The 26,291-nt window shown below is 31.8% G+C and overlaps 3 protein-coding genes across 4 annotated transcripts in view; all 3 read right to left on the bottom strand.

The window, feature by feature from the left end:
• Positions 1–26,291, bottom strand: part of LOC142228747 (uncharacterized) — a 650,828-nt gene that overhangs the window by 566,340 nt on the left and 58,197 nt on the right. The window lies entirely within an intron of this gene.
• On the bottom strand, positions 4,374–5,141 carry LOC142231155 (uncharacterized). Its single transcript, XM_075301773.1, has one exon. It carries the CDS (start codon positions 5,139–5,141, stop codon positions 4,374–4,376), a length of 768 nt encoding a protein of 255 aa, XP_075157888.1.
• Positions 5,199–10,242, bottom strand: LOC142231154 (uncharacterized). Its single transcript, XM_075301772.1, has 4 exons — positions 10,220–10,242; positions 10,080–10,175; positions 6,249–7,372; positions 5,199–6,112 (listed from the first exon to the last, which is right to left on the bottom strand). The coding sequence occupies exons 1-4, from the start codon at positions 10,240–10,242 to the stop codon at positions 5,199–5,201; spliced, it is 2,157 nt and encodes a 718-aa protein (XP_075157887.1).

Genomic DNA, 26,291 nt, shown 5'->3' with positions numbered 1-26,291 from the left:
GCTATACCAAAACATGGACTGATAGGCACCATTTTCGGCACACCTTTTTACGGTCCTAAAATACCTCCAGATGTTCAATTTCAGGCAAATTGGATAAACCTACGGTTTTTATAAGCCCAGGACCCCAAATCGGGAAGTCGGTTTATATGGAGACTATATCAAAACTTGGACCGATATATCCCATCTTCGAACTTGACCTGCCTGCAAACAAAAAACGAATCTGTGCAAAATTTCAGGACGATAGCGCCATTATTGAAGGCTGTAGCGTGATTCCAGACACGCAGACAGACGGACGTACTTATATCGTCTTAGAATTTCTCCCTGATCAAGAAAATATATACTTTATATAGTCCGTGTTACACACGGAATGACAAACTTAACACCATTCTATGGTGGTGGGTATAAAAATATTCAATTAAAAATTTAATTGATTCAAAAAAATGTTTAATTGAAACAAAAATCAATCACAAAACTAAATAGTATCAATTATTTTTTTAATTGACTTTCAATTGTTTTTAATTGATACTATTATTTCTGTGATTAAAGACATTTCAATTAAAAAATTAATTGGATCAATTAATTTCTTGATTGGCAGACCGATATATCAGGCTCACTTAAAGGGTGATACGGTCAAAATTTGGTCAATATAAACTTGACGTATTTCATTCAATTTTGCATTTAAAAAACCTGAGCATCCCTCATTTTGAAAGTGTGTGTGTAGAATGTTGCTCCTATTTTGATTTTGGAATTCCCTCTTCAGTTGTCAAAATGCCGTCCAAGCAAGAAAAGCAGCGTATCAAAATTTTGCTTGCGCATCGCGAAAATCCAAGCTACTCGCACGCAAAGCGGGCAAAATCGCTAAAAGTTGCCAAATCAACCGTTACAAATGTAATTAAAGTGTTTGGGGAACGTTTGTCGACAGCCAGGAAATCTGGATCGGGGGGAAAGCGAAAACCGGAAGCCGCTGAGACGACAAAGAGAGTTGCCGGTAGTTTCAAGCGAAACCCTAACCTCTCTCTCCGAGATGCCGCAAATAAGCTGGGTGTATCGTCTACAACCGTGCATCGAGCCAAAAAACGAGCCGGACTATCGACTTACAAGAAGGTAGTGACTCCAAATCGTGATGATAAACAAAATACGACGGCCAAAGCGCGTTCCCGGACACGACGATGCTGACGAAGTTTGACTGCGTGGTAATGGACGACGAAACCTACGTCAAAGCCGACTACAAGCAGCTTCCGGGACAGGAGTTTTATATGGCAGATATTTTCAAGCACATAAAACTGTCAAAGTTCGCAAAGAAATATCTGGTTTGGCAAGCCATCTGTACCTGTGGCTTGAAAAGCAGCATTCGGGACTGTCAACCAAGAAATGTACGTGAAAGAGTGTTTGAATAAACGTCTGCTGCCTTTCCTGAAGAAACACGGTTGTTCCGTACTGTTTTGGCCGAATTTGGCATCTTGCCATTACGGTAAAAAGGCCATGGAGTGGTACGCCGCCTACAACGTGCAGGTGGTTCCCAAGGACAAGAACCCTCCCAACACGCCAGAGCTCCGCCCAATTGAGAAATACTGGGCTATTGTCAAGCGGAACCTAAAGAAGACCAAAAAAACTGCTGATTTGATTTTTTAAATAAACGATTTCACCGATTTACACGCGTTTTCCCTTGACTAAATTTTGATAGTATCACCCTTTATAAAAATATTCAATTAAAAATTTTATTGATTCAACAAATTTTTTAATTGAAATAAAAATCAATCACAAAACTTAATGGTATCAATTAATTTTTCAATTGGATCAATTAATTTTTTAATTGTCTTTTAATTGTTTTTAATTGAGACTATTATTTCTGTGATTGAAGACATTTCAATTAAAAAATTAATTGGATCAATTAATTTCGTGATTGGCAGACCGATGTATCAGGCTCACTTAGACTATTCAGTCCATTGTGATACCACATTGGTGAAATTCTCTCTTATCACTGAGTGCTGCCCGATTCCATGTTAAGCTCAATGACAAAGGACCTCCTTTTTATAACCGATCCGAACGGCGTTCCACATTGCAGTGAAACCACTTAGAGAAGCTTTTAAACCTTCAGAAATGTCAGCAGCATTTTTGCTTTTTCCGATTTATTGGATGTGAAACAGTAATTCTTTGTATGTTATTATAATATAGTGCTTAATTTTCAGATATGTTGAGGAGAAGGATACCTTTCCTTGACAAACCACACTTAAAATTCACAAGAAATATAGAAGAAGGTACACCCTCTTCCGCCGTATTTGTACCTATAAACGAAAAATCTTTTCGAATTTGTTTTCAGCACGAAGGATATAGTTGGCTAAGTTAACGCAAAATATTCCTCCAAATACGCTTCGGAAGGCGCAGCGAAGCGGGCCGCTAGTGTTTTACGCTAGTGTTTCTATATAAATTAATTCGTATTCAGGGTATTGAATGCTTTTACATTTTGAAACTCCAAACACTATCTTTAATTGAAAAAAATCATACTCTTTTAACGATTATTTAATACTTCGCTATTGTCAGGCATACAAAATTCATAGAACACTTTTAACCTACAATCATTTGATAGAAATCGAATGGAAGTCAATATTCCTTTGGACATTATTGTCCAATGTCATTCATATGATGGCTATAAAAGTGCACATGACTTATGTTCTTACCACTTCAAGAGAAACGAACGTCAGTTACCTACAATATAATGTGGCAAATCCCAACGGTATTCTTCCAGATCATTACCTAGAATTTACCTTATAATACGGCACTCCCTTGTCATTCCGTGAATGTCATAGTCTCAATACAATAAGGATTGTGGACATATATGTTCCCATGTTGCTATTGAACAACTCTTGGAGGTCATATGACAAGATCCTATATTCCGACATAGCGCTTAAGCCTTTAAGCTCATGAGATTTCCGTAGAAATGACATGACTTTTTGGTTTTTTATAAAGTCGCTAGCATCTGTGAAAGTTTATGACCAAAAATCCTCCAACGTTCCATAAGAAAGGAAAATCATTTTTAGTGGCATTTTTTTTCTCCTCTTGGTATTGCAGTGTTTGCCCATGGGCCGGCATGTCAGAACAACTAGCACACTTTTGACATGTTTGTTTATATTTCCGTTTCTCACGAGTAAGAAAAGCAAAAAACAATACCATATGTGCCATCACAACGTGTTAAGCTTTACACTCATGAAAAAAAAGAACAACAAACAAAATTGATGAGACCTTTTATCTGTGTAGGTGTGTGAGGATGAATATTTGCTAGCATTTTCACTTCAAATGAAACCTTAACAAAACCAAATGAGAATATTTTCGTATTAAATGAGTCCTTTTTCAAATGAAATGAAACTTTTTTTCAATTCGAATGGAACCATTTTCTGTTCAAATGAAACCTTTTTACAATTCAAAACCCGTATAGAACATACGAATTTTCGGTTAATTTATTTTGTGCATTTCGTGTGTATTATAAAACATGTAAGGAAAGTCTAAAGTCGGGCGGGGCCGACTGTATTATACCCTGCACCACTTTGTAGATCTAAATTTTCGATACCATATCACATCCGTCAAATGTGTTGGGGCCTATATATAAAGGTTTGTCCCAAATACATACATTTAAATATCACTCGATTTGGACAAAATTTGATAGACTTCTACAAAATCTATAGACTCAACATTTAAGATGGCTAATGCACTAGGGTGGAACACAATTTTAGTAAAAAAAAAATATGGGAAACATTTAAATCTGAAGCAATTTTAAGGAAACTTCTCAAAAGTTTATTTATGATTTATCGCTCGATATATATGTATTAGAAGTTTAGGAAAATTAGAGTCATTTTTAAAACTTTTCGACTAAGCAGTGGCGATTTTACAAGGAAAATGTTGGTTGAAATCAGAAAAACATATATATGGGAGCTAAATCTAAATCTGAACCGATGTCAACCAAATTTGGCACGCATAGCTACAATGCTAATTCTACTCCCTGTGCAAAATGTCAACTAAATCGGAGTTAAAAATTGGTCTCTGTGGTCATATGAGTGTAAATCGGGCGAAAGCTATATATGGGAGATATATCTAAATCTGAACCGATTTCAACCAAATTTGGCACGCATAGCTACAATGCTAATTCTACTCCCTGTGCAAAATTTCAACTAAATCGGAGTTAAAAATTGGCCTCTGTGGTCATATGAGTGTAAATCGGGCGAAAGCTATATATGGGAGATATATTTTTTTTTTTATTTATGGTTTAAAAGGGCCCAACACAAATAGGTTATATAGACCCGCAACTATATATAAATTTCTTAAAATAGTTCAGATATCCAGATAATTATATACATTTCAAAATTATTTTGAATTTACTTTCAAATCGACTTATACACATCAATATCCACCAAAAATTGTTTTATATTCTTATAGTTATTTTCATTTGCGAGTACCGAAATATCATTGATTTTATAACGATTCCTTTTGTCTTCATAGTTCAAACATTGATTAAATATATGAAATATTGTTAAAGTTTGCCCACATACACATTGAGGAGGTGGTAATTTCTCAATAATATATCTATGTGTTAATAAACAATGTCCAATTCTTAATCTATTAAATTTGATTAAGTCATTTCTTGGTAAACTGGCTTGTTTGTAACCTTGAGAGATGTGGTTTTGGATTTTAAATAGTTTTGTTTGATTATCATTTGTCCATATATCATTCCACTGGTCAATAATGTATTTCTTGATATATCTTTTGAAATCGTTATGTTGAAAGTGAAAGGTAGGATCCACAGCATCCATTAGTGCCTCTTTTGCTAGCCGATCAGCCAGTTCATTTCCTGTCAAATTTACGTGGCTTGGAATCCACATAAAGTTTATTTCATTATGTGTATATTTAGATATGAGATTGCGTAGCTGGTTTATTATATTGTTCCTACTAAAAGGGTTGCTTATGTCTTCCAGTGCACTCCTACTGTCCGACATTATAACTATTTTTCGTCCCGTATACTTGTGACTAATTGACTCTATGCAAGCCCTAATTGCAAGAAGCTCACACGTATAGATGGATGAGAAATTAAATAAGCGCCTTTTGGTAGATAGATTCTCTCCTACAAATGCAAATCCAGACTTTTCATTCATAACTGATCCATCTGTGTAAAAGATCAGGTAGCCCTTGTATTTGTCATTAATTATCTCTCAGAAACGTTGTTGAATTTCAACAGGGAGCATTTCGTTCTTTTTGCAAAAAGCTAGTTCGAAATTCACAGATGGATTCGAAAGTAACCATGGAGCCATATCAGATACTTTTGTAATTTCTATTTTAGATTTGCCAATGTAATATTTTTGTAAAATTTTAGAGAATTCATTATGAGCATTCATATACAGGGGTCGATATCTCTTTGGTTTGGATGTCAGTTTTTTGATTTTGTGTTCATTTGCCATCATTTTATTAAATGGGTGGTCTTTCAGAGATAATATTTTAAGAGTATATAACAGCAATTGTTTTAGTCTCCGTAGATCTAATGGAGGGCAGAACGCCAGTACTTGTAGGCTTACTGCTGGACTAGTTCTAAAAGCTCCTGTGGCTAAACGTATTCCTGTATTCAGTATGGGGTTAAGATCTTTTAAATGATAATCCGAGGCGGATGAATATATTATGGAAGCATAGTCTATAGTTGGCAATACTACGCATGTTAATATCCTAAGAAGTGACTGCTGATCGGAACCAAATTTGGAGCATCTTAGCATTTTTATTATGTTAAGTTTTGCGTTTGCCTTAGCTTTTATATTTCGGATGTGATGTTGGAATGTGAGTTTTTCATCAAAAGTTACGCCTAAAAATTTGTGCCTATCGACAAATGTAATTTCTTCTCCATAAAGGGTTAATCGTATATCGTCTGGAAATCCACTCTTTCTACGCCTGGAAAACTTTATGCCTACGGTCTTTTCCTGGTGGAACTGAAACCCAGTAATGTCACTCCAAGACTCAAGTTTCTTGATGGTATTTTGAATTCTTTTAAATATAGTGGATATCTTTCTACCCGAAGAATAGATGACCAGATCATCGGCATAAAGTAGGGCTTTAACCCCCTTAGTTATATTCATGAAGACTGAATTAATAGCAAGAAGAAAAAGGGTCACACTCAGGACGGATCCTTGTGTTGAAATAATTGGAGTAAGTGTTTCCTATTAAACAACAAAATGTTCGATCCTTTAAAAAGTTTGAAATGAATGCCGCCATGTTACCCTTAATTTCTGAGACATTTAGTTTCTCAAATACAAGTTTTCTCCACAGTGAGTCGTAAGCTCGTCGAATGTCAAAAAATATAGCTATAACATCTTTTCCATATGAAAAGTTCTCCATTATATCGGAGTGTAGAATGGCCAGATTATCAACAGTACATCTATTTTGCCTAAACCCAGATTGGTTAACATCTAATATATTGTTTTTTTCCAGGTACCAAACTAATCTTTTGTTGACCATTCTTTCTAATAGTTTGCAAAGACAGTTTGTGAGAGAAATCGGTCTATAACTATTCTTATCTGTACTATCCTTTCCAGGTTTAAGGATTGGTATAACTAATGATTTTCCCCAATTTCTTGGAAATACCTGATGTGTCCAGATGAGGTTATAAAAATCTAATAAGTATTGCAGTGATGCCTCCTCTAAGTTCTTTATCATCTCATAGCGAATATTATCCGGTCCTGGGGATGACCCTTTACAACTTCGCAAGGCTGATTTTAGTTCGATCAGAGAGAATTTCTCATTATATGCCTCTGAATTATTGACCGTGTTAACTTTAAAATCCTTTCTCGCAATGTATCTCCTAAATTTCAACGAGAAATTCCTCGATGAGGAGTTATTCTCAAAGTTACTAGCCATTACATCTGCTATTTGGTTTCTATCCGTTATTAGAATATCCTGATCATATATAGCGTTATTTTGGTTGTAATTCGAAGAACCATTTAATGCCTTAATTTTTCTGAATACATCCGTAGATGATGTTCGAAGATTTATACTTTCAACGAATTGCAACCACGATTCCCTGCGACTTCTTCTTATTTCCTTACGTAGTTCATATTTTATCTGTTTGTACCTTTCTAGGTTCTCCTGTGTTACATTTCTTTTAAATTGTTTCAAAAGCCTCCTTCTCTCCTTTACTAATATCTTTATGGTATTATTCCACCATGGGACTTCCTTCCTACTACGTTCTGGTTTTCTAAGAGGTATAGCTCGTTCTGCTGATTGAATAATGGTGGTAGCAATATAATTTTCCATATCATCTATGTCGGAAAAGGTTTCTAAATGCACTGGGAATAGACATTTAAATTCGTCCCATCTAGCTTTCCTAACATTCCATGTGGGTCTTCTTTGAAATGAAGGGGAAACCCCATTGTATTTGATTAATATCGGGTAATGGTCGCTTCCGTGGATATCATTACAGATATTCCATTCAAAATATTGAGATATTTCTGGTGAGATAATGCTTAAATCTATATGGCAAAATTTCAACTACATCGGAGTTAAAAATTGGCCTCTGTGGTCATATGAGTGTAAATCGGGCGAAAGCTATATATGGGAGATATATCTAAATCTGAACCGATTTCAACCAAATTTGGCACGCATAGCTACAATGCTAATTCTACTCCCTGTGCAAAATTTCAACTAAATCGGAGCAAAAAATTGGCCTCTGTGGTCATATGAGTGTAAATCGGGCGAAAGCTATATATGGGAGATATATCTAAATCTGAACCGATGTCAACCAACTTTGGCACGCATAGCTACAATGCTAATTATACTCCCTGTGCAAAATTTCAACTAAATCGGAGCAAAAAATTGGCCTCTGTGGTCATTTGAGTGTAAATCGGGCGAAAGCTATATATGGGAGCTATATCTAAATCTGAACCGATTTCAATCAAATTTGGCACGCATAGCTATAATGATAATTCTACTCCCTGTGCAAAATTTCAACTAAATCGGAGCAAAAACTTGGCCTCTGTGGGCAAATGAGTGTAAATCAGGCGAAAGCTATATATGGGAGCTATATCTAAATTTGAACCGATTTGGCTGATATTTTGCAAGTTTTTCGAGACTCAGAAAATATTCGGATGTACGGAATTTGAGGAAGATCGGTTGATACACACGCCAATTATGACCAGATCGGTGAAAAATATATATGGCAGCTATATCTAAATCTGAACCGATTTTTTCCAAAATCAATAGGGATCGTCTTTGAGCCGAAACAGGACCCTATACCAAATTTTAGGACAATCGGACTAAAACTGCGAGCTGTACTTTGCACACAAAAATACATCAACAGACAGACAGACGGACAGACAGACAGACAGACAGACGGACATCGCTAAATCGACTCAGAATTTAATTCTAAGACGATCGGTATACTAAACGATGGGTCTCAGACTTTTCCTTCTTGGCGTTACATACAAATGCACAAACTTATTATACCCTGTACTACAGTAGTGGTGAAGGGTATAATTAAGATAAGTACGAGGGTTGTCGCTCTAGTGTTTTCAAAATATTCTCCATTGAAATCTCTACACTATTGCGTTCGTTTCAACCAATTGTCCAAGTACTTTGCCACTCTTATAGAGGTATCTGCAAAACATGCATCCAGAACGCATCATCCGCTTGCTGAGGTGTCGATTTTTTGCAGGTTGTTATATTTTCGACGTAAGGGAATAAAAAGATAGTTCCGAAACGCCCGTCTATCCAACCATTTTGCGGTCGAAAACGTTCTATAGAAATAAAATTTTGACAAAATTTTCTATCGAAATAACAGGTTGACTGATAAGTCCCCGGTCTGACACATAGATGACGTCGCTAGTATTAAATGCATATTATTTTTATATAGTACCAACCTTCAAATGATTCGTGTCAAAATTTGACGTCTGTAAGTCAATTAGTTTGTGAGATAGAGCGTCTTTTGTGAAGCAACTTTTGTTATTGCGAAAAAAAATGGAAAAAAAGGAATTTCGTGTTTTGATAAAATACTGTTTTCTGAAGGGAAAAAATACGGTGGAAGCAAAAACTTGGCTTGATAATGAGTCTCCGGACTCTGCCCCAGGGAAATCAACAATAATTGATTGGTATGCAACATTCAACCGTGGTGAAATGAGGACGGAGGACGGTGAACGCAGTGGACTCCCGAAAGAAGTGGTTACCGACGAAGACATCAAAAAAATCCATTAAATGATTTTGAATGACCATAAAATGAAGTTGATCGAGGTAGCAGAGGCCTTAAAGATATCAAAGGAACGTGTTGGTCATTTCATTCATCAATATTTGGATATGCGAAAGCTCTGTGCAAAATGGGTGCCGCGCGAGCTCACATTTGACCAAAAACAACAACGTGTTGATGATTCTGAGCGGTGTTCGCAGCTGTTAACTCGTAATACTCCCGAGTTTTTCCGTCGTGATGTGACAATGGATGAAACATGGCTGCATCACTACACTCCTGAGTCCAATCGACAGTCGGCTGAGTGAACAGCGACCGGTGAACCGTCTCCGAAGCGTGGAAAGACTCAAAAGTTCGCTGGCAAAGTAATGGGCTCTGTTTTTTAGGATGCGCATGGAATAATTTTTATCGATTATCTTGAGAAGGGAAAAACCATCAACAGTGACTGTTATATGGCGTTATTGAAGCGTTTGAAGGTCGAAATCGCGGCAAAACGGCCCCATATGAAGAAGAAAAAAGTGTTGTTCCACCAAGACAACGCACCGTGTCACAAGTCATTGAGAACGATGGCAAAAAATCATGAATTGGGCTTCGAATTGCTTCCCCACCCACCGTATTCTCCAGATCTGGCCCCCCAGCGACTTTTCTTGTTCTTAGACCTCAAAAGGATGCTCGCAGGGAAAAAATTTGGCTGCAATGAAGAGGTGATCGCCGAAACTGAGGCAAAACCGAAGGAATACTACCAAAATGGTATCAAAAAATTTGGAAGGTCGTTATAATCGTTGTATCGCTCTTGAAGGGAACTATGTTGAATAATAAAAACAAATTTTGACAAAAAAAATGTGTTTTTCTTTGTTAGACCGGGGACTTATCAGCCAACCTGTTATACTGCTTAGACACAAAGAATTCGTCCTGCAATTCAATTGCAGTATAACTACTTATGGCGATTTCGATTTGAAATCGCTCAACGGTTACTCTGTGTCCAATGACTGACAATATAATGACCCAAATTACATTTACACAGATACATCATGGAGCTTCATTATGCAGTTCAATCACTGAGATTTCAATGTGAAGTGCAATCACAGAGATTTCAGTGTATAGTTCAGACACTGACACTTTTGTCTACTATTCAACTATTGAGACTTCCACCTTCAGTTCAATCACTACGACTTTGGTCTACATTTCAACCGTGGAAACTTAAGTGTTCATTTTATCTTTTTTAGTGGTTATCATGGTAGGTTTGGTTTCCAGTTGGAAGAAATTTGGAGGTTTCTCTTCAGAATGAGTGACCCATAACACAAAATGGACAAGGTTACGTTAGACTTAGAATATTCAGACCATTGTGATACTGCAAGTGGTGAACTTCTCTCTTAGCTCAATGACAAGGGAACTTCTTCTTATAGCCTTCTTCTTAACCCCAATGTATTTTGCACTCACACCAAATGGAATTTCAATACCTCCTAAGGCGACGGACTTAACCGTGCGAATTTTCCGTTCTTTGCAGTATATGACTAGATCTGTCTTTGCAGGATTTACTCCTAGACCATGCTCCTTCGCTCATTTCTCAGTCATCCGGAGGGCTACCTGATCTATCTGTATAATAAATGTAATTGTTGATGGGAATTTGATTTTTCGATAAGCGCGCGATAACCATAAAATTTGATTCATGGTTAAATTGTATGCCAAACTGAGAAACAAAACACGAAACGTGCGTCAGCTATTTAAAACAACCCTGTAGGAAATGTCAATAGTGAAACTGTAGTGAATTACTACTAACCATGTCACCAGTACTACTACAAAGTATACCCCTCAAAATGTATTTTGCTATAGACATTTAACATATGCTTGTCATTGAAAATCCACTATTGACAGTAGAACTACTGACTAGATGGTACTTAACATATGGAACCATATGGAGACATTGGAACTAATGAATCAGTAGTACTTTGTCGTTGCTTTAGTCAACACTTTTGTATTTTTTTTTTTTTTTTAATTAAAAGTGATAGTTTTTCATTTTAGTATATATTATTGTTGTTGACTATGTCACCATAATAGTTGACAAAAGTGTTGACTTTGAGACAATAGACCCCAGGCTTCCTACAGGGAATGTTGCCACAAAGATAATAACTAAAAAATCACCCTTTACTTATAGGCATGTAGTTTATCTTTACAACAATAATTCTTTTACCCACATGATCCACTCACCTATTCATAACATGTACAACGGCTACATGTTTAGTATTGCTTCAGTTGAACTAACTTTTCTTCTCTGGTTACTTGAACTTTCCACACACAAAACTTTATGGCACTCTGTTGTAGGAGATTATTATTATTTACACGGGCATGATGTTTGTGGAGGGATATTCACAAGTTGACTTTTTTTTCTTTGGAAAGAATTTTAAATATGTTGGTTTCGTGGGGAAAGATGAGGTACATACGTTTGCGAATATTTTGCTTTTCCTTCTCCTTTAGTGTTTTTGTTTTATTGGATTTACCATTAAAATTCTAGAGTAAACATTCACGTTCCGGGCACGCTTACATGGTTGAGATGACTTAAGATGTGTAACAGCGCCAGCAAAGAGTACACGCGTATAATGCTTCAATCCAAAAGCGGAATTGGAAAGCGAAGTAATTGTGTTTAGTTAGTAGGGAGGCACGGAAATATTTTTTTATTGTTTGCTTCAAAATATAATTTTAAAGTTCAAAGTCAATAGAGAAGATATATTGAAGGGGATAATAATGAAGTTTATAAAAAAAGGGAGAAATATTGAAGTTTAGTCCTTATTTTGTATTAAAAGAATTTTTGCGAAACCAGAAACAAGTTTTGTGAGAAAATTTAAATGATCTGAAAATCTCCTGTGACAACCAATAATGAGCTTCTCAGCCATCTTGATGTGAGATTTGTAACAGTTCAAGGATTTCAATGGAGCTGGACTCGCTGAGTATATATTTATGCCAAGATTTATTGGATCAATACATCACACCCAACCTTATACCCCTTGCTCATATTTCTCACTGAATACTACGAGGGTTGCCTTTTATTTGACGGGATTTGCAATCTGCCAACTAACAGCTTTACCGTAAAGCTTCAAATTTTTTATGGTTATAAGGACTCGGAACATTTTGATATACGAGGACAATATGTGTTGTTTACAGCAACTTATATGATTAATTTTGGTTAAAAAATGGAATTAAATCGTCAACATTTACGTGCGATTATTTTTTACAACTTTCGATGTGAATTAACTCATCAACAGTGCATCGATGAACTTAATTAAATTTTTGGCGATGAAGCTCCGTCAAGGACCAGAGTTTATCGATGGTATGGGGAATTCAACCGAAGTCGTAGTTCACTACAAGCAGCGTTACCGTTGAGAATTTCTGAAAAGTGGCACAAAAAGTGGCATTCGCAATAAAAGGTGACACACTCATTTTAATAAGTGACAAAGAAAAAGTAACAATTAAACGAATTTATATCAAAAGTTCTTATAGAATATTGCAAGAAATTGCCTAATTTGGATCCGCACTAATCTAGCAATAATTTTATCTACATTTCATTTAAAACCATCCTTAAAATTTATTAACTCGGCTTATCTAAGATAGAACATTTCGTTTGCATACTTTTAGGCCTAATTCTTGTCCACTGAGAACATTATGACACAAATTAAAGTCTGAAATGAGTTTTAAAAAAGTATTCAATAAAAAATTAAATTGATTCAACAAGTTTTTTAACTGAAACAAAAATCAATCGCAAAAATTAATATTATCAATTAATTTGTTAATTGGATCAATTAATTTTTAAATTAACTTTCAATTTCTGTGATTGAAGACATTTAAATTAAAAAATTAATTGGATCAATTTATTTCCTGATTGAATCAGAATAAAAATTTTTGTGTGAATGTATGAAATAAATAGAAAATAAATAAAAGTTATTAAAACGTGGCACAGTATGACGAAAAAGTGGCACAAAAATGGGAAAAGTATCACATTTAGCGTCACAAGAAATAAAAGTGGCACAAAAGTATCACCGCTTGAAAAAAGTGACAATTTTTCCACTAAAGTTGCAGAAATGACTTCAAAAGACTAATTTCGTGATTTCAATTGTTGTTCCAGAAACCATTGATACTGTGCGCCAACTAATATTGGGACAACCTTAGGCATTCGTGTGACCAGAATACATTCAATATTGTGTGATATGAAAGATCAAAATGTTATTTTTATAGAAAATGTTGTCCAAATTTTATTTCTATAGAAAGTTTTGTGAAAATTGTATTTCTATAGAAAATTTTTGTCCAAATGTTATTTCTATAGAAAGTTTTGTCAAACTTTTATTTCTACAGAAAATTTTGTGAAAATTGTATTTCTATAGAAAATTTTTGTGAAAATTTTATTTCTATAGAACATTTTTGACCAAATTTTATTTCTATAGAAAATTTTGTCAAAATTTTATATTTATAGCAATTTTTTTCAAATTTTATTTCTATAGAAAATTTTGTCCAAATTTTATTGCTATAACAAATTTTGTCAACATTTTATTTCTATAGAATTTTTGCCAACATTTTATTTCTATAGAAAATTTTTTCAAAATTTTATTTCTATAGAAAATTTTAGCAAAATTTTATTTCTATAGAAAATATTGTCAAAATTTTATTTCTATAAAAAATTTTGTCTATGTTTTATTTCTATAGAAAATTTTGTGAAAATTATATTTCTATAGAAAATTTTAGTGAAAATTTTATTTCTATAGAAAGTTTTGTCAAACTTTTATTTCTACAGCAAATTTTGTCTAAATTTTATCTGCATAGAAAATTTTTGTAAAAATTTTATTTCTATAGAAAATTTTGTCAAAATTTTATTTCTATGGAATTCCTTATCAAAATTTTATTTCTATGGATTTTTTTCCAAATTTTATTTTTATGGCAATTTCTTTCAAAATTTTATTTCTATAGAAAATTTTGTCAAAATTTTTTTATTTTAGAAAATTTTGTCAACATTTTATTTCTATAGAAAATGTAGTCCAAATTTTATTTCTAATAAAGTTTTGTGAAAATTGTATTTCTATAGAAAATGTTTGTCCAAATGTTATTTCTATAGAAAGTTTTGTCAAACTTTTATTTCTACAGAAAATTTGTGAAAATTTTATTCTATAGAAAATTTTTGTGAAAATTTTATTTCTATAGAACATTTTTGACCAAATTTTATTTCTATAGAAAATTTTGTCAAAATTTTATTTTTATAGCAATTTTTTTCAAAATTTGATTTCTATAGAAATGTTCGTGAAAAATTTATTTCTATAGAACATTTTTGTCCAAATTTTATTTCCATAGAAAATTTTGTGAAAATTGTATTTCTATAGAAATTTTTTGTGAAAATTTTATTTCTATAGAAAATTTTGTCAAAATTTTATTTCTATAGAAAATACACCCAGAAAAAAGTGCCTTCGAAACTAAAGGAAAAATTTTTCATAAATATAGTTTATCCATTTTATTTCCATTAAGGTAAATTTTTGTGAAAAATAATAAAATTTACTCATTTCAGTAAAAAAATCCTAAACTGTAAGCAGTTAGGAATAGTTCATTAACTAGAATAAGGCATGGAATTTTACTCATACTATTTTCTTCGCTGGGTATAAGAATTTACTACTGAGAAAGAAAATTTTATTCACCGATAACAAAGCATTCGTAAAAATAAACAAAAACCGAACTAAAACCAAGTTTCCTCAAAATTAGTAAAATTTCGTATAAAATGATAATTGCGACTTCCTTTATAATAGAAAGTTTTTCATACATACGAACAACACTTGGCATAGAAAAATATTTTAGTTCATTCGTACTAAGAAGTATGCAATCCTTTCAAAACTTAAGGAAACACACTTGTTAGAATATAGGAAATTTTCCTAAATTTCTATTGTCTACCTGTAATCGATACCTGTCATCGTAATCCATGTGTTTGCGCGTGGGTGTAATCGATATATTTGCGCGTCGGTTGTTTTTTTAGTTGGAATCGCGTTGTTTTGGTATACGGAGAGATTGTTAAAAAATAATATGGTAAAATAATATAATAAATAACAAATAAAATATTTGTTATTTTAAATTAGTGAGAAAATTTTTCGTTTTTTTAAATAAATCTATCAATATTCGTGATAGTGTATAAAGAAAGAAAACACCAGCAGAATAACAACCCTTTCATTTGTCTTCATTTTGGAATCTTCAATTATCAGGTAATATTCAGTGACGCTAACCTTTTGCAACAAAAATGTTTTATGATTTTTTATATTTGTAGGTATTGAAATTGTAAAAGGAGGACAAAATCGTTAGGCAGCAACTTATTAAAAGTGAAAAGTACAAGAAGAAGAAAAAGTGCGTTTTACAGTTGATAATATCACACGGAAATTGGAAATAGTGGAATAATAAACTAATATTTCAAAGAGATTCGATGCTGTTGATTCTTAATAAATATATTCAATATATTAATAAAACATGTCTTTTATTGAAGATAAAATTGCTTATATAAATAAATAAAATTGTATTTAAAAACGAAGGTAAGCAGTTCTAATTATGAAGTAAAAGTTTTATCACAAATGTGTAAGATTTGTAGAAATGAATGAAAAAATTTCAATAAAATCATTCCATATATGAATTCAAATTAGTTAAATTTTTTCATTCTGTAGTATAGTGGTATATAAATATAGGAAAATGTTAACTAATATATGGAATGCATTATTCCTAATTTCTACGAAAATCACATCGTTCAAACAAATAAAAATGTCTTTGGCGCTATACGAAGTTCAACTTTCTTCACAATGAGTTCATTTTAACTTTAAGAAGCGGTCACTTTTTTCTGGGTGTATTGTCAAAATTTTATTTCTATACAAAATGTTGTCAATGTCTTATTTCTATAGAAAATTTTGTAAAACTTGTATTTCTATAGAAAATTTTTGTGAAAATTTTATTTCTATAGAGCATTTTTGTCCAAATTTTATTTCTATAGAAAGTTTTGTCAAACTTTTATTTCTATAGAAAATTTTGTCCAAATTTTATTTCTTTAGAATATATTGTCAAAATTTTATTTCTATAGAAAATATTGTCAAAAATTTATTTCTATAAAAAATTTTGTCTATGTTTTATTTCTATAGAAAATTTTGTGAAAATTGTATTTCTATAGAAAATTTTAGTGAAAATTTTATTTCTATAGAACATTTTTGTCCAAATTTTATTTCTATAGAAAGTTTTGTCAAACTTTTATTTCTACAGAAAATTTTGTTTAAATTTTATCTGTATAGAAAATTTTTGTAAAAATTTTATTTCTATAGAAAATTGTATTTCTATAGAATTTTTCTTGTGAAAATTTTATTTCTATAGAAAATTTTGTCAAAATTTTATTTCTATAGAAAATTTTGTGAAAATTTTATTTCTATAGAAAATTGTATTTCTATAGAATTTTTTTTTTAAATTTTATTTCTATAGAAAATTTTGTCAAAATTTTATTTCTATAGAAAATATTGTCAAAATTTTATTCCAATAAAAAATTTGGTCAATGCCTTATTTCTATAGAAAGTTTTGTGAAAATTGTATTTCTATAGAAACTTTTTGTGAAAATTTTATTTCTATAGAACATTTTTGTCAAAATTTTATTTCTATAAAAAATTTTGTCAAAATTTTATTTCTATAGAAAATTTTGTCAAAATTTTATTTCTACAAAAAATTTTGTCAATGTTTTTTTTTTTTTGCTATAGAAAATTTTGTGAAAATTGTATTTCTATAGAAAATTTTTGTGAAAATTTTATTTCTATAGAACATGTTTGTCCAAATTTTATGTCTATAGAAAGTTTTGTCAAACTTTTATTTCTACAGAAAATTTTGTCTAAATTTTATCTGTATAGAAATTTTTTGTAAAAATTTTATTTCTATAGAAAATTTTGTCAAAATTTTTTCTATAGAAATTTTTATCAAAATTTTATTTCTATAGAAAATTTTGTTCAAATTTTATTTCTATAGAAAATTTTGTGAAAATTTTATTTCTATAGAAAATTGTATTTCTATAGAATTTTTTTTTGTGAAAATTTTATTTCTATAGAAAATTTAGTCAAAATTTTATTTCTATAGAAAATATTGTCAAAATTTTATTCCAATAAGAAATTTGGTCAATGTCTTATTTCTATAGAAAGTTTTGTGAAAATTGTATTTCTATAGAAAATTTTTGTGAAAATTTTATTTCTATAGAACATTTTTGTCCAAATTTTATTTCTATAGAAAATTTTTGTGAAAATGTTTCTATAAAAAATTTTGTCAAAATTTTATTTCTATAGAAATTATTGTCAAACTGAATTCAAATCGATGATTTGACAGTGGCATAGGAAGAGAGATATGTTTGTTTTGAATTTATTTCGGCATAAGCAGGCTATCATACAAAACCTTTTTTCGGGAGGTTCAAGTGTGGTTCATTGTTGGGTTTAATGAACTGCCTGAATTTATTCTGATAATTGGTTGATAGTTTTGCAAGTAGAGGATGCTGATGAGGAATGTGGTAATTCCGAAACGTGCGTCCATCCAACCATCTTGCAGTCTATAGGGCTTTGCCCAAATAAATTTGACAAATATTCTTTTCCTCTGTTGGTTAAGCTACACTTGTAGTTTAGTCAATGTATGGTTTTAAGCTGCAATAAAAACAACAACAATGCTTAAAGAACAAAACCAACAATAACAAAACAAAAAAATTGTATTTCTATAGAAAGTTTTGTCAAACTTTTATTTCTATAGAAAATTTTGTCAAAATTTTATTTCTATAGAAAATTTTGTCCAAATTTTATTTCTATAGAAAATTTTGTGAAAATTTAATTCTATAGAAAATTTTGTGGAAATTTTATTTCTATAGAAAATTTTTGTGAAAATGCTATTTCTATATTTGGTCCATATTTTATTTCTATAGAAAATTTTTGTGAAAATTTTATTTCTATAGAAAATTTTGTAAACATTTTATTTCTAATTTATTTCTAAATAAAATATTGTCAAAATTTTATTTCTATTAAAAATTTTGTCAAAATTTCATTTCTATAGAAAATTTTATTTTTCTAGAAAAATTTTTCAAAATTTTGTTTCTATAAAAAATGTTGTCAAAATGTTATTACTATAGAAAATTTCATTTCTATTTATTCTGTTGTCAAAAATGGCTTGGGCCTTAGTCACTTATGTATACTTACTATATTATGATGTCCACGTATTTTTTTTATCTCAATTTGTGAAATATATTTTTATTACATTTAAGTTTTCTCCTCATGTGCGTTAAACTTTGCAAAATTCAGTAGTATATTCTAAGTAGAGTGACTAATTTTATATTTTTCTCTAGCCATATGCAATAGTTTTTTTTCAGTATTAGGAGATGTAATATAGTTTTATTTGGTCTGTTTCGGATTTTATATTACGTTGTTGAATAAACAAATAAATCCTCGAATTAATACCAAGATAGATTCCACCTAATCTAGTTCATTATGCTATTTTTTTTTAACACTGAAAAATACTACAATGATTACAAAATATTTGGGCGAAAATCATCCCAAAAAGGGATGAATTGGCAATACATGCAAAACAATGCAAATTTTTTATGAAAATCTTTTATATTAATCTTAAGCCTTTGTTTTGCTCGCCTCTGGTAACTATAGAACTTGTTGTGTTGTTTCCGAAAAAAAAAATGATAATTAATTTGAAATATTCTTTAAATAAATCAAATACCTTTTAATTTAATTCAATTAAATTTTCTGAAAATATGAAAGGATTTCAAATAAAACTTTGCGAATTTGCTCCCATGTAGAAACATTCTTTTTTTAAATCTCCCTTGTTTACAATTAACCAGGTTCTTCTACGAAAACATCAGCAGATCTTTTTGTATTCTATGAAAATGTCCTTTTAGGATAATTTCTTGATTTGCATATCTTTCAGCTGTGACATTTTTATGGAAGGCAATTCTTGAAATTAAGTAATTGCGGCAATTGTTATCCTAGGCACCAAATGTCCTTTCCTATGAATTGAATAAAGACTTAACATTTTCTTTGGATTGTTTTAAATTAACTTTCTGACTTGGAAATTGGAAGGAATTGAAAGTAAACAAAGTCTTACTAATAACCATATTTGTTCATGGGATTACACTGTTCACCAGAAAATGTTTGCCAGAAGCATCCAAATGGGAATACAGATCTGGTTTATATAAAAAAATGGAACTTTTGAACGTTTAGAGCGTCCCTCGCGTCTTTCATTGTATCATGTAGCTGTCTATACAAATGGTATACAAATTTTAGCCCCTTTGAAATTCTTCGGACTTAATTTTTTTTATTGGAAAATCAATATGTTGCCTAGTGTAATCAAAGCAAATGTTATTGAATGAAATAAAATTAAAATTTGAATATGAACATCATCACTCACTCCTGTCTTAAGGCAACCAACCACAAGTTCCATATTTCAATATAGAGAAATACAAAACACAGAATCTTCTAATTGAATGAAGAGGTTTGGGTTGATATACGCAAATGTCAATTTTCGCGCATATGAAGTACATGAAATATTGGCAAATAATCATAATTTTCGTATTAAGCCCGAAAAAGTTGATACAACCATTTGTAATTATGACTTAGGGGCTCATCATCATCACCATCATCGTAGTACAATTCGATTAAAGAGAAAACAGAAAGAAGGGAAGCTGAAATGAAATGAAAATGATAATAATGATTGCCAACCGCAAAGCACTAAATCAATGAGGGATATACTGCCAAAAGGCAAAATATTCTCCTCATCGCCGTCATCATCATCGCCATCACCATCACCACATTATTGCGAACAATACGAGCAAATGATTCTTGTTTGGATTGTTATGAGTGTAACGATGAAATAAAAACATTGACATTTACCCATCGCCCCTTCTCGCTAAAACAAATGCCAGCAGGAGCTACCAAATCGAAATGAAGGATAAATGGACGGAGAAATAGACAGCAATGGCATAATACCAACATCATTTACATCATTTTTCAAGAAAAATTTAACTGCGAAAGCATCAAATGAGACAGTAATGGGAGCAGGCATTACACAGTAAAAATATTGGGTAAAATTCTGACTTTTAAGGCAATTTCTTTTATTTTTTAACAAGGACACGAAAGCTATCTGACTTTGAACCTAACACAACTCCTAACTTCATTTTTATTGCAGTAATAAACACATCCGAATTATACTAGAGCCTATGTTTGACTCAATGACGATGTATTAATTTACGGTGGAACCACCTAGAAAATCTCAGAAACGTAACTACCATTATTGAAGGGATAATTCACCGCTGAAAAACTTTTTGGCTCGGTCAAAATTTGGATTGAAAGCATGTCCCTTTCCCGCTACGACTTTTGCTTCTATTCATATTGGTCCTGGGTGTTCCATGAACGTCCCGGAAGAATATGAACAAGGACAAACCGAATATTGGACGGCTGTAGAGGGGAAATAAATTTTTCGTTTTGCTATCCCAATTAACTACTTATGGAATCGTATGAAATAATGCTACCGATATTTTGGAAAAATGGATTCTACGACAAAATAGTTATTTTCATACCAGCCAGAACAATTGAAATATTTGAGATCAATCCCACGGCACCAGAGTGACACCATGGGTCCAGTTCATCGGGCTTCGGCTGCCACATCAGCAAACGTGTTGTTTCGTTCGTCTTTTTTGTGTTTTAGCAGGTGCATCCACGGTTGCCACATTTTGTAGAATTCTACCAAAAAATGGTATATTTTTTACTGTTTGGTAGATTGGTAGAATTACTTTCAACTTCACAAATTTTCTATAGAAACAAAATAGAAATAAAATTATGACAAAATTTTCTAAAGAAATAAAATTTTGACAACATTTTCTATAGAAATAAAATTTTGACAAAATTTTCTATAAAAATAAAATTTTGCAAACTTTTCTATAGAAATAAAATTTTGACAAAATTTTATTTATAAATAAAATTTTGACAAAATTTTCTTTAGAAATAAAATATTGACAAAATTTTCTATAGAAATAAAATTTCGACAATATTTTCTTTAGAAATAGAATTTTGACAAAATTTTCTTTAGAAATAAAAATTTGACAAAATTTTCTTTAGAAATAAAACTTTGACAAAATTTTCTATGGAAATACAATTTTGACAAAATTTTCTATAGAAATACAATTTTGACAAAATTTTCTATAGAAATAAAATTTTGACAAAATTTTCTAAAGAAATAAAATTTTGACAAAATTTTCTTCAGAAATAAAACTTTGACAAAATTTTCTATAGAAATACAATTTTGACAAAATTTTCTATAGAAATACAATTTTGACAAAATTTTCTATAGAAATACAATTTTGACAAAATTTTCTATAGAAATAAAATTTTGACAAAATCTTCTATAAAAACAAGTATAAACGGCCGTATGTTCGGCCAGGCAAAATCTTATGTACCCTCCACCATGGATTGCGTAGAAACTTCTACGAAAGACTGTCATCCACAATCGAATTATTGGGTTGTGGTAACTTAAATCGTTTTCTAAATTGTGGTATATATTAGACAAAGAGGTATGTAAGTCTACAAATAATTACGAATCGATATGGACTTTTGCACGGTACATAGGGAGCCAGAATTGAAATATGGGGGTCGCTTATATGGGGGCTATATACAATTATTGATATGGACCAATTTTTGTGTGATTGGGGATCGATTTATCTGAGGGCTATATATAACTATAGACTGATATGGACCTAGTTAGGCATGGTTGTTAACGGCCATATACTAGCACAATGTACCAAATTTCAACTGACTCGGATGAAATTTGCTCCTCCAAGAGGCTCCAAAACCTAATCTCGTGATCAGTTTATATGGGTGCTATATATGATTATGGACTGATATGGACCACTTTTGGCATGGTTGTTAAATATCATATACTACCATCACGTACAAAATTTCAACCAGATCGGATGAATTTTGCTTCTCCAAAAGGCACCGGAGGACAAATCTGGGGATCGGTTTATATGGGTGCTATATTTAATTATGGACTGATATGAACCAATTCCTGCATGGTTGTTGGATACCATATACTAACATCACATACCAAATTTCAATCGAATCGGATGAATTTTGCTCTTCCAAGGGGCTCCGGAGGTCAAATCTGGGGATCGGTTTATATGGGGGCTATATATAATTATGGACCAATTTCAAGAAATTTTTGCATGGCCATTAGAGACCATATACTTACACCATGTACCAAATTTCAGCCAGATCGGATGAAATTTGCTTCTCTTAGAGGCTCCGCAAGCCAAATCGGGGGATCGGTTTATATGGGGGCTATATATAATTATTGACCGATGTGGACCAATTTTTGCATAGTTGTTAGAGACCATACACTAACACCATGTACCAAATTTCAGCCGGATCGGATGAAATTTGCTTCTCTTAGAGGCTCCGCAAGCCAAATCGGGGGATCGGGTTATATGGGGGCTATATATAATTATTGACCGATGTGGACCAATTTTTGCATAGTTGTTAGAGACCATACACTAACACCATGTACCAAATTTCAGCCGGATCGGACGAAACTTTCTTCTCTTAGAGGCTCCGAAAGCAAAATCGGGGGATCGGTTTATATGGGGGCTATATAATTATGGACCGATGCGGACCAATTTTTGCATGGTTGTTAGAGACCATATACCAACATCATGTACCAAATTTCAGCCGGATCGGATGAAATTTGCTTCTCTTAGAGGGTCTCTTTGGGGGTCCGTTTATATGGGGGCTATACGTAAAAGTGGACCGATATGGCCCATTTGCAATACCATATGGCCCATTTGCAATACCTACATCAATAACAACTACTTGTGCCAAGTTTCAAGTCAATAGCTTGTTTCGTTCGGAAGTTAGCGTGATTTCAACAGACGGACGGACGGATGGACATGCTCAGATCGAGTCAGAATTTCACCACGACCCAGAATATACATACTTTATGGGGTCTTAGAGCAATATTTCGATGTGTTACAAACGGAATGACAAAGTTAATATACCCCCATCCTATGGTGGAGGGTATAAAAAAAAATTTATAAAATTTTCTATAGAAATAAAATTTTGACAAAATCTTCTATAGAAATAGAATTTTGACAAAATTTTCTTTAGAAATAAAACTTTGACCAAATTTTCTATAGAAATAAAATTTTGACAAAATTTTCTATAAAAATAAAATGTTGACAAAATTTTCTATAGAAATAAAATTTTGACAAAAGATTTTATAGAATTAAAGATTTGAGAAAAATTTCTATAGAAATAAAATTTTGCAAAACACATTTTTTTGTTGTTTCGTAGTTTTTTGGTAAAATGTTCTTTAAATTTTGGTAGGTTATTTATGGATCGAGTGGCAACCGTTGGTGCATCCCGAGGAGCCAAGAGACGAAACTGAAAGCCATCTGTATCTTGCGCGACTGTGATGGATACAATGTGCCACGTAAAGATGGCAAAAGAAGTGGAGGCGATGGCTTGGCATTCATATTGCACCGTTCCGCGCAATATAGACCTCTAACTGTGTTTAGGTCTATATTACGTACAGTATCATGCATTTTATGAAAAAGTCAGTAAAACAAATATTAAACAATTTATCATTTTATAAAAAGTATTTATGAAAACAACAATTTTATGGTAAAATGCATATATTTTATGGAAAAGTCTATAAATTCATAAAATGTACAGATTCATATTTTTGTGGCTTGATTTTAGTTATATACTGTTAGTGGAATTCAAAATCAAAAATAAATACAACAATAGCAAAGTTTGAAGTATACTTTCAAAATGTTAAGGCTTGAACTTTATGGCGTTCTAGGGAAAATATTGTTCTCCTGAGGGGTGTTTGATTTGTGTTAAAAACTACTGCAATTAACAAACCAGAAAGAGAACAAAACTCAGTGCAAGATCATAACATATAAACTGAAACTTTACTTGCAGATATTGTTGTACTTATTATATAGTTCTTTGGATAGGGTTCTTATTCTTAACTCGTTCATGATTTTTTAAATTCGAAATCTTCTATGGCTAATACGGGAGGGCAGACAGACATACCACACATATTAGCCGAAACACAAAAACTTAGCCGAAGCACAAACCATCACTTTAAATACGAATTTACTTTTTCAAATTCAAATTCGAATTTGAATTTTTACTATTTGGCTTGCTATGCAAAAACTAAGCCGCGTACTTTTTTAACAAGTTTTTACAACGGGGCCCACTGTGCCCTTTTCACAATGAAAATGTTTTCAATTTCAATCAATTTTTTAATTGGATATTTTTTGGTGATATTTTTTTCTATGCATAGAGCCCTTTGAACGGAAGGAATTCACTGCGTGTGATATCCAAGTGGACTTGCTGATACTCCCAATGGGTCCTTATCAACAGATGCACATTCTACATAACCTTACTCACCCTCAAACATATTTTGCTTCAAGCATATAAATTTTTGGGTATTGCCCAAACATTTATATTTTTGATTTCTTCCAATATATAATATGTTTGAAAGCATATTGGTCTAAACAATATAATATGTTTGGGTAGTCTAAGTTCCAAACATTTTGTATTTTTCCATCCAAATTCAATAATGTTGTCTTCCAAAAAACTATATGTTCTTATGTGAACATATAATATGTTTGGAAACATTTTGAACCCAAAAATATTATATGCTTAGAAAAATTTTCTCCCAAAGAAGATTGTGCTCAAATTTTTTTTCTGCCTAATTGTATATTTCCTCACATTTTTCTCACTTTTTCTGTAATACAAACATTTTAGAAGAAATTATTATATTTTATAATTTTTTTTTTTAATTTTACCTTTTGCCGGACGGGGATTCGAACAGCGGACCACACAGTTTGTAAGCCAGCACACTAACCACTGGCCTACGTAGCTGTTATGGTCATCAAGAGATAATTATCGTTATAAGTTATATTTATATAGCATAGCTTGTGGCGCCCACGAGCCGATGCAAACATAACATTGTTTAACAACATAACATTGTTAAACATACATTTGTTGGCAGCGTGGAGCAGTGGTTGGTCGTCCGCCTTGCGTGACAGGGGACCTGGGTTCGATACCTGCTTCGACCAACACCATTTTTTTTTTTTAAATATATTTTTTAACATATATTCCAGATACGTTCGGAAGTTCCCGAAAAGGTGTTCAGCATTACATACTATTATATTAAATTTTTACTACGAAATTGTAAAGTGTGTTTTATAAAAGACTTAAAGTCAGAAAAGAAAAGTGCTTGATATAAACGAAATGGACTGAGTTCAAATCAAATATTATTTTTTTATTGCAACAATAAAAATTGTGTAACGAATAAAGGTTTTTGTATACAAGTTTAAAATTTTCGAAGAAATTCAAAAACTCTTACAAAAGAAGAACGTGAAGTCGAGTATATATAAATATTTTTCCATCGAATCCTAAGGTTAATGATGACCATTCAAAAGCACATTATATTTAAATTCTAAACAGTAATTTTAAAACAGCACACAAATTTATTTTAGTGTGAACAATTGTTTGCTATATGAATTTTTATTAACGAATAATTTTGTACTTAATTTAATTCTTAAGGCCGGTATAAATTGGCATTATCACGTTAAAATGGCCATGTTTACCCTTTTAATTTTCTTTAATAATTTCTTTTAAAGAAAATAAACTTATTCAGTTGTTGCTTTGGATCTTTCCCCACCATGTTATAATACAATTTACCGGAAAAAGTTGTAATGGTATTCTGGTTTTGCCGCTAAAATGAGAAATAATTTTAGCGGCAAAACTCGAACTCAATGCCCACTTTTATTTTCGAAAAAAATCCGTCAACTCCTCTTGGACTACTCATTAATAAAGAGGAACTAATCTTTGTTTTTATAGATCCTCAAAGGTCGATACTTGCAATGAAGTCGTGTTGTCGTTATAATTAAGTGATTTGACTTAAAAATGGGTATCATAACATGAAAGAACAAATTTTGGACTAAGGTCAACTTGACTTTAATAATTCAGAAAAATTCTTTAAAATTAATGAAACTGTCTTTAAATTTGTTGCA

Source organism: Haematobia irritans, chromosome 3 (genome assembly GCF_050003625.1).
Source record: "Haematobia irritans isolate KBUSLIRL chromosome 3, ASM5000362v1, whole genome shotgun sequence".
NCBI lineage: Eukaryota > Metazoa > Arthropoda > Insecta > Diptera > Muscidae > Haematobia > Haematobia irritans.
Note: the sequence above shows the minus strand (reverse complement) of the source record. Positions and strands in the feature narration are given on the sequence as shown.

What these genes read in the sequence shown, in the direction of transcription:
- LOC142231155 (XM_075301773.1), bottom strand. Translation starts at nt 5,141, where the DNA reads ATGAATGAAAAGTCTGGATTTGCATTTGTAGGAGAGAATCTATCTACC.
- LOC142231154 (XM_075301772.1), bottom strand. Translation starts at nt 10,242, where the DNA reads ATGAAGCTCCATGATGTATCTGT. An exon ending in AAGCTCCATGATGTATCTGT is followed by an intron (nt 10,176 to 10,219) that starts GTAAATGTAATT and finishes CATTGGACACAG; the next exon opens with AGTAACCGTTGAGCGATTTC. An exon ending in GTGTCTAAGCAGTATAACAG is followed by an intron (nt 7,373 to 10,079) that starts GTTGGCTGATAA and finishes TTCATTTCAAAG; the next exon opens with AAGACCCACATGGAATGTTA.